At 41.1% G+C, this 12,929-nt stretch overlaps 1 protein-coding gene across 1 annotated transcript; it reads left to right on the plus strand.

Moving 5' to 3' along the window:
* Nucleotides 1-10,905: 10,905 nt before the first annotated feature.
* Nucleotides 10,906-11,850, plus strand: LOC101836876 (olfactory receptor 10A3-like). The gene has a single exon (XM_005088760.3). It carries the CDS (start codon nucleotides 10,906-10,908, stop codon nucleotides 11,848-11,850), a length of 945 nt encoding a protein of 314 aa, XP_005088817.3.
* The last annotated feature ends 1,079 nt before the right edge of the window (nucleotides 11,851-12,929 follow it).

Below are 12,929 nucleotides of genomic sequence, written 5' to 3' on the forward strand. Positions count from 1 at the left end.
TGTTCTCTCTCTGTCTTTTGGTTAGTTTGGACAGAGGTTTGTCTATTTTGTTGATTTTCTCAAAGAACCAACTCTTTGTTTCATTGATTCTTCTCAATGTTTTCCTGGTTTCTACTTGATTGATTTCAGCCCTCAATTTGATTATTTCCTGGCGTCTGCTCCTCCTGGGGGAGTTTGCTTCTTTTTGTTCTAGAACATTCAGCTGTGCTATTAATTCTCTAGTATGACTGTTCTCCAGTTTTTTCATGTGGGCACTTAGTGCTATAAACTTTCCTCTCAGCACTGCTTTCAAAGTGTCCCATAAGTTTGTGTATGTTGTGTCTTCATTCTCATTGAAATCGAGGAAGTCTTTAATTTCTTTTTTTATTTGTTCCTTTACCCAGGGATGGTGCAATTGTGCATTGTTCAATCTCCATGAGTTTGTAGGGTTTCTGCGATTTGTGTTATTGTTGAATTCTAATGTTAATGCATGGTGGTCTGATAAGATGCAGGGGGTTATTCCAATTTTTTTGTATCTGTGGAGATTTGCTATGTTTCCTATTATGTGGTCAATTTTAGAGAAGGTTCCATGTGGTGCCGAGAAGAAGGTATATCCCTTTGTATTTGGGTGGAATGTTCTATAGATGTCTGTTAAACCCAGTTGGGTCATAACTTCTATTAATTCTTTTGTTTCTTTGTTAAGTTTCTGTCTGGAGGTCCTATCTAGCGGTGAGAGCGGAGTGTTGAAGTCTCCTACTATTAGTGTGTGAGATTTTATGTGCATTTTGAGCTTTAGTAATGTTTCTTTCACGAATGTAGGTGCCTTTGTATTTGGGGCGTAGATATTTAAAATTGAGACTTCGTCTTGATGTATTTTTCCTTTGATGAATATGAAGTGCCCTTCTTCATCTCTTTTGATTGATTTTAATTTGAAGCCTAATTTGTTAGATATTAGGATTGCTACGCCCGCTTGTTTCTTGGGGCCGTTTGATTGGAAGATCTTTTCCCAGCCCTTTACTCTGAGATAACGTCTGTCTTTGGTGTTGAGATGTGTTTCTTGTATGCAGCAGAAGGAAGGGTTCTGTCTTCGTATCCATTCTGCTAGTCTGTGTCTTTTTATAGGTAAGTTGAGGCCATTGACATTGAGGGATATTAATGACCATTGATTGGTGATCCTTGTTTGCGCTTGATTTATTGTTAGTGAAGTTATTTTGTGTAGTTTCTCCTCCCTTTTTCTTTTAGTGTTTTGTAAAGTATGATTCTATATTGCCTGTGTCTTTGTGAATGTAGTTATCTTCCTTGGCTCTAGGTTTTCCTTCTAGCATTTTCTGTAGAGCTGGATTCATGGATACGTATTGTTTAAATCTGGCTTTGTCATGGAATATTTTGTTTTCTCCATCTATGGTAATTGAGAGCTTTGCTGGATATAGTAGTCTGGGCTGGCATCCTTGTTCCCTTAGCGTTTGTAGGACATCTGACCAGGATCTTCTGGCTTTCATCGTTTCCATTGAGAAGTCAGGTGTAATTCGGATAGGTCTGCCTTTATATGTTACTTGGCCTTTTTCTTTAGCTGCTCTTAATATTTTCTCTTTACTCTGTAGGTTTGATGTTTTGATTATTATATGGCGAGGTGACTTCTTTTTCTGGTCAAGCCTATTTGGTGTTCTGTAAGATTCTTGTACTTTCATAGGCATATCTTTCTTTAGGTTAGGGAAGTTTTCTTCTATGATTTTGTTGAATATGTTTTCTGTACCTTCAAGTTGAAGTTCTTCACCTTCTTCTATACCTATTATTCTCAGGTTTGGCTTCTTCACGGTGTCCCATATTTCCTGAATATTTTGTGTTAAGGATTTGTTGGTTTTGAGATTTTCTTTGGTTGACGATGCTATGTCCTCTAATGAGTCTTCAACACCTGAGATTCTCTCTTCTATCTCTTGTATTCTATTGGTGATGCTTGCATCTGTAATTCCAGACCGTTTACCGAGCTTTTCTATTTCCAGCATCCCTTCATTCTGTGTTTTCTTTATCGTTTCTATTTCAGCTTTCAATCCTTCAACTGTTTGAGCTGTTTCCTTAATTTTCTTGGTTGTTTTTTCTTGGTGCTCTTTAGATTCTTTGAGAGATTTGTTTATTTCTTGAATTTTTTCCCCCATTTCATGGATTTTTTTGTTTGTTTTTTCTTCTATTTCTTTAAGGGATTTCCTCGTTTCTTCTTTGAGGCTCTCCATCATCTTCATGAAATAACTTTTAAGGTCTGTCTCCTCTTCTTCATCTATGTAGTGCTTTTCAGATCTTGCTGGTGTTGGATCCCTGGATTCTGGTGGGGTCGTGTTGGTGTTTCTATTGCTGAGTGATCTCTTATTCTGTCTTCTTCCCATCTCTTCGTCCAGTGGGTGCTGGTGGGGGCTTTCTGTTTCCACTGGTCTCCTTCCTTACTGCAGCTGAAGCTGAAGCTGGCCTCGCTGGGGTTGGGGTCTTGGAGGGGCTGATCTCTTTCCTGAAGCTGGGCTCGCTGGGTTGGTGTCTTGGAGGGGCTGATCTCTTTCCTGAAGCTGGGCTCGCTGGGTTGGGGTCTTGGAGGGGCTGATCTCTTTCCTGTGTAGGCGGCTCTTCTAGAAGCCGGGAGCGGCCCCGAAGATGGGGGGGATGGGTGATGGGCGGGTGGTCCCAGCCGGGGACCCAATCTCACCTGAAGCTGGGCTCGCTGGGTTGGGGTCTTGGAGAGGCCTGTGTGGGCGGTTCTTCTGGAAGCCGGGAGCGGCCCCGAAGATGGAGGGGGATGGGTGATGGGCGGGTGGTCCCGGCCAGAGACCTGATCTCACCTGAAGCTGGGCTCGCTGGGTTGGGGTCTTGGAGGGGCTGATCTCTTTCCTGTGTGGGCGGCTCTTCTGGAAGCCGGGAGCGGCCCCGAAGATGGAGGGGGATGGGTGATGGGCAGGTGGTCCCAGCCGGGAATCCAATCTCACCTGAAGCTGGGCTTGCTGGGTTGGGGTCTTGGAGGGGCCTGAAGCTGGGCTCGCTGGGTTGGGGTCTTGGAGGGGCTGATCTCTTTCCTGTGTGGGCGGCTCTTCTGGAAGCCGGGAGCGGCCCCGAAGATGGGGGGGATGGGTGATGGGCGGGTGGTCCCAGCCGGGGACCCAATCTCACCTGAAGCTGGGCTCGCTGGGTTGGGGTCTTGGAGGGGCCTGTGTGGGCGGTTCTTCTGGAAGCCGGGAGCGGCCCCGAAGATGGAGGGGGATGGGTGATGGGCGGGTGGTCCCGGCCAGAGACCCGATCTCACCTGAAGCTGGGCTCGCTGGGTTGGGGTCTTGGAGGGGCAGGAAGCAAAGATTTTAACAGCAACCAGACGGGAAACTATTCCTGTGATATTTTGGCAGAGAATCTGACCACATTCTTAAGCACTTGCCTGAGGCTGAATTAAAAAGTAATGGACTAATATCAAGGCAGTATAATACTGAATTTCTATTATGATTGTTATCGATAATGCTGATTCAGGAAGTGGAGCATAAAGAAATACAAAATATACAGCCCTGGAAGAAAAATAACACCAAGAAGCCAAATTTTATAGACAAGACATGTGTTGGAAGGAGGTTGTAATGGTTAAGATTAGTGCCATTAAGATGAGGTCTTCTGTGAAATGGAATAAAAGGGAGGGTACGCTCTGGCCAAGACCCCATCCACCTAAGCTTCTAACTTGTGAAAGAAAGCCCAGGGGGTCTTCTGTTCCAAAGAAGCAAAAGCAACCAAAAGTTGCTGCTAATGTGGTTCAAGGACTAGGGTCTGTATAAGCGCATAAAGGAACTTGATAATGTTATCCACATCATGCTGGCTTTAGAGGCATGAGGGCTAGGGTCCCTCTAAGCTCATAGAGGAACTTGATAGTATTATCCATGTAGTGCTGTCTTTAGAGGTTTGAAGGATTCAGGAGTGAAGCCGTTGTGAATTATTCTTCCATAGCTTCCTAGAGCTACTGAGGCCAGGAAACATATGCCAGGGGAGTCCCTGCATGAAAGCCCTGAGGAGCCATTGTGTGAAGCTACAAAAGTGAAACCTGGGTTGCAGTGTGGACTCCAAAGTTCTGGAGATGCCAGAATCAGAATAAAGTGAATGATATCAGTTCAAAAGGCAGATGCATACATCAGGCAGCAAAACTGGAGTGGTTGAGCCATCTAAGCCCCATGACATTGGTCATGGAGCTATAGTAGTTGCTGTTTTCCTTGCTTGGTTCAGTTCTTTGGTGCAGTGTTTCTTACTATGCTCCATTCCTCCCTTTTGGAATGCAAATATACATTCTGGGTCATTATATGATGGAAGCATGTGATATCCTTTTTGATTTTGAAGGATTTACAATTAAGATATTGCATTGACTCTTAGAAGAGATTTTGGACTTTTAAACAACACGGAGGCTGTGAGATACTATGGGTTCTTATGAATTTGTACTAAATTCACTTTGCATTGTGATATAGGTTCCCCAGTGCGCTGAGTGTGTTTGCTTATATGAGAAATGCTCCCTGTAGTTTCCGCTATTTGAATACTTTCCCCAGATGGTGGCACTGAGGGGAAGTTCAGGAGATGTGAAGTTGCTGAGGAGGTATGTCACCTTTAAGAGTATGTCACCTTTAAGAGCCGCCTTTAAGAGTAGAAAGCCCCTGTCTACCACATCCAGTTCATCATGTTTGCTTTGTGCCTTTGGTCGAGGATGTGAGCACTTAACTTCCTTCTCCTGCCAGTATGCCCGATGCTTGCTGCCATGTTTTCACCATGGCAGACCCATCCCTCTGCAACTGTAGGCTCTAACAAGCTTTCTCCAAAACAAAATAAAACAACTAAACAAAACACAAGGCACAGCATGGTGCTTACATGTAGAGAACTTGTTGGCATGCTCAAAGTCCTGGGTTTAATACCCAGCATCACAAAGCAATCAAACAACAAATACACCATACCATTTTGAAACAGATGTTGTTCTTTGCAGGTTACTATAGAGTCCAAGCCTAGATAAGCCTTATGCCTGGATAGAGTTTCAGGACACCAACAGGGTGATTTTTATTTCTATAGAGATGATTTGTTTCATTGAAAGAGTTAAAAAAAGTATTTTTTTTCCTTAGGCGGGGCAAAGTATTACTTCTTCATGGATCCACGCAAATGAGTTCCCTCAGTGGAATACAACTCAAGATTACCATTCCTGAAGGTTTTTTGTTTTTGTTTTTTTTTTTAAATCACTAACTATCTTGTCATTCTAGGAGCTGAATTTACATGCAACTGGGATGAAATCCCTATAACCTGCAGTGTAAAGAGAAGCCTTCCCGCCAGCCTGGTTCCAGAGCCACATCAGTCCCAAATAAACACACAAGAGGCTATATTAATTATGAAGCTGTTGGCCTTGCTTGTTTCTTACTGGCTAGTTCTGACTTAAGTATTTATCCCATAATTGTTAATCTAAGTATTTCTCTTACCTGAGAAGTTTCTGGGCTTCTTATCCCTATGGTGGTTACATCTTGACTTTCTGTGTTTCTCCTACCCAGAGTCCTCCTGGACTCCTAGTCCCACCTATCTTGCTTCCTTATTGGCCAACAGTGCTTTATTGACATATACACAGGACTTCCCCAACACTGCAGGATTGTAAATACCCTGACTCAAAATCCCATTTCAGGTCCTCTTCCACCAGCTGTTCTGAGCACCACCTGTGCTAGTCAGACTCTCCAGGAAGCAGACACAGAGGGAAACTGAGGCATGCAAACACCTAGGACAAAAAATAACATGGGGCATTGGACAGCAGGAGCCCTGTGAAGGCCAAAGAGGCCTGCCTCAGATAAATGTTGTATGAGAAGGTCTTAAGGGCCTCCCTGGACACAATTTCCACTGATGGGGTAGCCAACTCCTGGTACTAGACTTTTCATTTAGCAACCTATGACCTCTGGGAATGCCTTTTGTCACTCTACTGTGCATAAACTCCTTAACATTTTATGTTTATGGGCACAGACTTTTATAATATTTTCTCTGTCCCCTTGTAAGTTATTGCATAGAGATGGGCTAGGAGGGCCTTGCATGCACTCATACTGGAGTCAAATGTTTCAGCCAAGGCAAGGCACAGTTCCAAACCCATTATTTTATGTAATGTGAACTTGTAACTATCCTGGTAATAGTTAAGATTATTCTAAAGAGACACATGTTTCTCCTATTTCTAGTTCTCAAGACTATCAAAACAATGGATTCCAAAATCTGGAATTACCCTCAAAAATCTCATTCTGGGGGAATAAAATGAGTAATGATAGCCAGAGAGGAAGTTTGTCTCACAGAAAGAAATTCTACTAATTCTTATCCTTTTTCAATTTGTCTTGCAGGGTAGACTACAGACTAGATAACAATAATGAGTAGGATTATAACCTGACCAGGAAAGATTACTTATGCATACCCCTTGCTCAATATCTAACATTAAACTTCAGGTAAAGACCCCTTGAGGATTCATTTGACTTCTTTTTCCTCTTCCCTAGGTAGGTATGTTGAATAAATTTCCTTTCTTTGCTATTCACTATTTAATTGGGCTGGTTTGGAACCTGGTTTGCTAAGTTTGTCAAGGTTCTGATTCGAACAACTCTGGTAACTGTTAAATATAAAGAAGCACTAGAGCTGCTGCTCTTTAAAGGAAGCTAGCACATAATTTCTTTCAAGAGTAAATAGGCCTCAAGGCTATGATTGGGGGTTGGTTGTTTGGGGTGGGAGAGAAGTGCATTAGATAGAAGCAGTCCACTGTATGGAGACATAAACATGATGAGGTTTTAAATGGAAAGAGAGGCTTAATCTTCAAAATCTTGAAAGGAATTTTTTAAGATTGAAAATAAGAGCCATAAATGTAGACTGGTGGATGATAGATAGATTATAGGCAGATAGGCTTATCTGGCCTCTTCAGGAAGAAACCTTCAGAACACTTCTCCAAGCATCTCCCCTATCCCAAGGAGTCACTAAACCAATGGTTCTCAACCTGTGGATCAAGACCCCTTTGGGGGTCAAACGATTCTTTCACAGGGATTTCATATTAGATATTTATAATATTATTCATGACAGTAGAAAATTACTGTTATGAAATAGCAACAAAAATAACTATGATTGGGGATCATCACAAGATGAGAGACTGTATTAAAGTCACAGCACCAGGAAGGTTGAGAATCATTGCTCTAGCCCAATCTTCAGAACAAAGGCACTGTCTGACTTATATAATACTTTAGGAGTGGTGGGAAGTTTCCACTCATGTACTTTAGTTCAACCTAACTTGTATGACAAACATTGTTGAGGAGCCAAGCACCACACACTAAGAGCTGTCAAGTCATATTGCTGACTGTTCCTTAACTCTGTCCCTGAGATACAGGGTGACTAGACCTAGGTTATGGGATATGGTCTAACAGTAACAAAATAACTTAGAATATTATATAGTGCATTTTAAAACTACTGCTAAATAAATGATATTTTGGTCTTGATATTGTTGCTTCTTTTTGATCCACTATTGCATGCATTCAATGCATGTCCCTTTTCTTTGAAGTTTAATATATACACAGAGAAAGGGCATAAATAATTCTACATTTTGATGACTTCTCACAAACTGTTTATACTTAGCAAACTTTATTAATGACATGGTGATGCAGATTATAGTGGTATAAATGCAAGCCCTTGTGAGATATATTGGTGAAGGAAATGAAAATTCATGTGTAGCAGCACATTCCATCTCTGCGCCATGCTACCACTGCATTTCTGGGCATGCCATCCCATTAAGCAGTTGGTTTAGGAGGGGTGCTTGGATTGAGTTCCCAGAATGCAAACTTCTTCCTTGAGGTTATGTGGTATAATTCCTTTTGGATGCAGTTGTATAAAATATGGTTCTTTCATTTTTATAGGGGAGATAAAGAAGCACAGCTCAGCGAGGTTCTCAAAGTCAAGCCAGTTGGTTTAGATTTCTAAATCCAGCCTATTTATACATGTTATCAACTTTGAGCGTTTTTAAATCTTTTTTTTTGCATCTCCATTTTTATTTTGGAAAATGTAGAAATTCTTGGTCAGGGATGCCCAGGCTTTCTGCTGCCCAGGCATGCCCAGGCATTTGCTTTAAGGTTGTTTTTCATCATTTCACAGACTGTATGCTGTCCAATGAAATCCTCTATATCACATTGCCATCCCATACATCTCCGCTTTCCTGCTTACAATGTTCATTCTGCCTCTGTTATAATTTCTTTAGGGAGATGCCATGGTGAAGTCTCTTGTGTAAGAGAGATTTAGCCCCAGTGGACACAGGAAGGAGAGATGCTCCAAGCTTCTTCCCTAGAGCTCTCTCACCTGAGAGATCAAGTTCAAGGCTGTTTAGTTATCACAGAGTAGAAGAATATCTACATGCTGCAATTTCAAGTTCTTTACAGGGAGAATGACTAAGGCATGCAACTGACATGTATTTTTACAAAATCAGTGGTCTAAGTCATATGTATGAACAGGTGGCTTTAGGGTATGGAGATTACTGAGACAGAGCCACTAGGTAAGGAAGTGCAGCTTCTGTTTGTCACTAGGTTTTTTTCTTCAAAAATTTTCTCACAGACTGATGGAGACCTTCTGCAAGAGACACCTCAGTGCTCAGGGATCATAGGCACAGGTGAATCATTTGACTCTTTAGGTTTGTGTTTGGTAATTTCATTTGTGGTTTTTAGAAGACTGGACATAATTTCAGGGATCAACACTTTGGTGCACTAAGCATAGCTTAGAGTTTCTGAGTAGAACACTTGGTCACTGAGTCCAGAGCTTACCATTTTCATTCAGAGGCTGAAACCTAAGGAATGAATTGCCCATGTCAGCACTCTTTGTCTGAGTTATCTAAGACATTAGTGTCTTTAAGTTATTGAGAGGACAGTTGTTCAATTGTTCTTTATTACTCACAGTATTTCATTTTTTGTTTAGATTTTAAACACACACATAATATATACACACACATACATATCTGCATATATTCTTGATGTATATTCACACATAATAATTGCATATATTAATGGACTATAGTGCTACATCTCAATTTATAAAGTGTACATTGGTCAGATAAAAACAGTTCACATTTCTATTACTAGAGGTGTTCATTTCTTTTGTGCTGGGGGTATTCTAAACTTTTACTACCCCGTTTTGGAATGAATAGCAGGTTGTTGTGAGTGATAGTCCTCCTATTGTGCTAGGAATATTGTCTTAATATCTTACAGGCCAAGGACTGTTGTAGGCATTGTATATATCTCCAAGAAGCAAGCAAAAACTTTTGTTTTTCATAGTTATTTTCTTATGATGGGTTACATTTTTGTATATGAAAATACATTTTGTAATAAGAAAAGAAGGGGTGAGAGTCAGAGTTCTGAAGTTTGTTGGAGTAGCATCCTGTTAAAAAGCCACACTTGTCTCCTGTAACATGCTAAGTTTTTTATTGGTTTCTGGACTCCAATGTGTTTTGGACTATACAGAGCCTAGAAAATAGTTGGTTGCTGATCAGAATTTGTTGACTAATTAATGATGTCATGAACAATTGGAACAGGAGGGGACTGAAGGAAATAGAGAGACAAGAGAGGGAAGAGTGGAAATTCTCAAATCACAGTCTGTGATGACCTTCAAGTTGGCCTTTTCTTAAGCCATCATGGCCACAGGAATGGACATTGATATTTATCCCTCAAAATGCCACATCTGGGTAAATTCTAATAGAAGTAGCTAGTTCCGGTCTTGGCAGAACTTAGTAAGCTTGAAGTCAATTCACACAAACTATAAGTATCACTCAATATGGACACACTGAAAATACAACCTGCTGTATGTGTTCATATACAGTGTTGTTGCTTTTAACAGCTACATCCAATTCTGTCAATCTTGCATTCAATGAATTTTAAAAATGTTTCTAACATAGATACAAGTAATATTACACATACTGAACAGCTTGTATTTAAGAATAATATGTATATACATATATACATGCATGTAACATGTATCAATGAAAAAAGAGGTCTTGAAGTAATTAAAAGTATATAACATTTCCATAGCTGAATTGTTAGGTTACTATGAAAGTTTTTGTTAGGTTCACAAATATTTATCTATGTACTTTCTATGGTTTTAATTTTATATTTACCTAGTATTGCACAAAACAAGTGATGCCTGTAATGATAGTATAGAGTTAAATAGGCATTGGAAATAATTTTTATTAACTTTAAGCTGTTTAGGTTTCAAACCACACATCATACAACCTGTGATAGAAAGTGGACAGTATTTTATGTTTCAGACCAGATTTCTTAGTGAGAATTCTCCATTTATATTTCAAGGACTCAATAACTGTGATGCTGATGCTGATCTCCTCTTTTCATGCTCTACATTGGGGACAAGGAAGGCTGGAGCTATTTGACTAGGACTTTGTGGGGACACCGGACCTTGAGCAGAAACCCACTTCTCCTTCGGCCTGGGAGCAGGCAGCTGTGAGATAATGTTTACTGAAAACAATTCAGTGCTATAAAGCTCTTGATAGGGCTCAGATAAGGGCTCGCTCACTGAAACACCATGACTTTGACACCCCCTATGGCTAGATGCTTCTTCCTGTCCCCCCTGCGGTGTCTCCCCCATTCTGGGGCCGGAGATTAAACCACCAGCCAGGAGGGTGAGAAGTCTGGAAAGAATTGTATATAGATGGATGACAGAAGTCCTTAAAAATGGAAGTGCTTTTTCTTGGAGAGACTTCCTTCCTTCTCCTAAGTGGACTTGGGGTCTCCTCCTGAGCTGACTTGGGAAGCATAAAGTTTTCTTAAAGCAACCGACTGGTCTCTGTGTCATTTATCCTGACCACCTCCCTACATTCTTGGATGCAGGCTGCACAGCAGGTGCGACAGGACTTCATTTGTTGTACACTGTGTTCCTGAGAAAATGTAGGACTCCATTGCCACAATGAGAAGGCAGAATTACAGCTCTGTTACTGAGTTCACCCTCTTGGGCTTTTCTCACCTTCCTGAACTCCAAGCACCCATGTTTGGAGCTTTCTTGGTTATTTATCTGACAACTCTGACAGGAAATGCTGCCATTGTCACTGTCATCTTCCTGGACCATAGCCTGCACATCCCCATGTACCTGTTTCTGCAGAACTTGTCTGTGGTGGAAGCGAGCTTCAGTACAGTCATTATGCCTGAAATGCTGGTGGTCCTGAACACTGAGAAAGCGACCATTTCCTTTGGGGGCTGTTTTGCACAGATGTATTTCATTCTTCTCTTTGGTGGGACTGAGTGTTTTCTCCTGGGGGCAATGGCTTATGACCGATTTGCTGCAATCTGCCATCCTCTGTCCTACCCAGTGATTATGAACATAAGGGTCTTCATGAAACTAGTGATGTTCTCATGGATATCTGGGATCATGGTGGCTACTTTACAGGCCACATGGGTATTTAGCTTCCCTTTTTGTGGTCCTAGTAAAATTAATCATATATCATGTGAAACCCCAGCAGTGCTGGAGCTTGCATGTGCAGACACATTCCTGTTTGAAGTCTATGCCTTCACCGGCACCATTTTGATTGTCGTGGTCCCCTTCCTGTTGATACTCTTGTCTTATACTAGAATTCTCTTCGCCATCCTGAAGATGCCGTCCACTACAGGAAGGCAGAAGGCCTTTTCCACATGTGCCTCTCATCTCACGTCTGTCACCCTCTTCTATGGCACAGCCTGCATGACTTATCTACAGCCAAAGTCAAGGTACTCACCAGACACCAAGAAACTGATGTCATTGGCTTATTCTCTGCTTACCCCTCTGCTGAATCCACTTATCTACAGCCTGAGAAATAAAGAGATGAAAAAGGCTATGGTGAAATTATGGGAAAGGATAGTAGCTTTACATACCATCTGAGTTGCTGAGAAGCCATGTGGTATTTATATAACTATCCAAAGAAACTCTACCTTAGGTTAGTAAATCAAGGAAAAGGGATATGTTTCTTAATACTTTCTTCAGTCATTTGTTTTTTTTTTACTAAATATCACCTATCATCTATTATATATTTATCTGTCATTTATTATCTATCTATCTATCTATCTTTCTATCTATCTATCATCTATCACTTACCATTCAATATAATTTGATCTGGTATGTGTCTCTGTCCATTTCTGGGAATTCGACTCACATATTCTGGTTAAGCAGTTGCTCTGTCTCTGTGCTACTACCTTAACTAGTATTTATCAACTTGAATAATTAATGCAGAATTACCTTTAAAATTTATTATAAATGTTTTAGAATGACCAGAACGTCCATTGAGACTCACTACCATCCAGAACATCAAGAAAATAATGGATGTATTAATGATATTTGATACCTGCAGAAACAGTTGACCTTACCTAATGAAAGCATGCAGACCCTAGTCATAAAGTGGGGGAACCAGCATTGGACTGAACCAAGCCCTCTGAATGTAGGTGTCAGCTAGGAGGACAAGGCAGTCTATGGAACCTCTAACAGTGGAGCCAGTGTTTATCCTTAGTGCACAAATGGACTTTGGGAGCCCATTCGCTATGGAAGGATACTATTGAAGCCCAGGTACAGAAAGGAAGGCCTGGGCCCTCTCCCAAATGATGTGATGGACTTTGATGATTCCCCAGTGGTGGGTCTCACTATACCTGGGGATTGGATGAGGTATGGTTTGGAGGGTCGTGGGAAGCGTGGGAGGATGGGAGAGCAAAGGAATGGGGGAGTGGATTTGTAAATAAGAGTGTTTCTAAAATGAAAATAAGAACAAAACAAAACAAACGAACAACAACAACAAAAAAAACCAAGCAATCCCCAACAACATCAACAAACAAAACCAAAAATGTTTCAATCAAATCTGGTTTAGCAGCAGATGGATTGACTTCTTACTGCCACCTAGTGACTTGAATATGTAACTGATACAGTATTTTACATATGCATCAAAGTCTAGAGAATTGAACTAGGTCATGGTT

The sequence above is a fragment of the Mesocricetus auratus genome, unplaced genomic scaffold, assembly GCF_017639785.1.
Source record: "Mesocricetus auratus isolate SY011 unplaced genomic scaffold, BCM_Maur_2.0 Super-Scaffold_4256, whole genome shotgun sequence".
Lineage (NCBI taxonomy): Eukaryota > Metazoa > Chordata > Mammalia > Rodentia > Cricetidae > Mesocricetus > Mesocricetus auratus.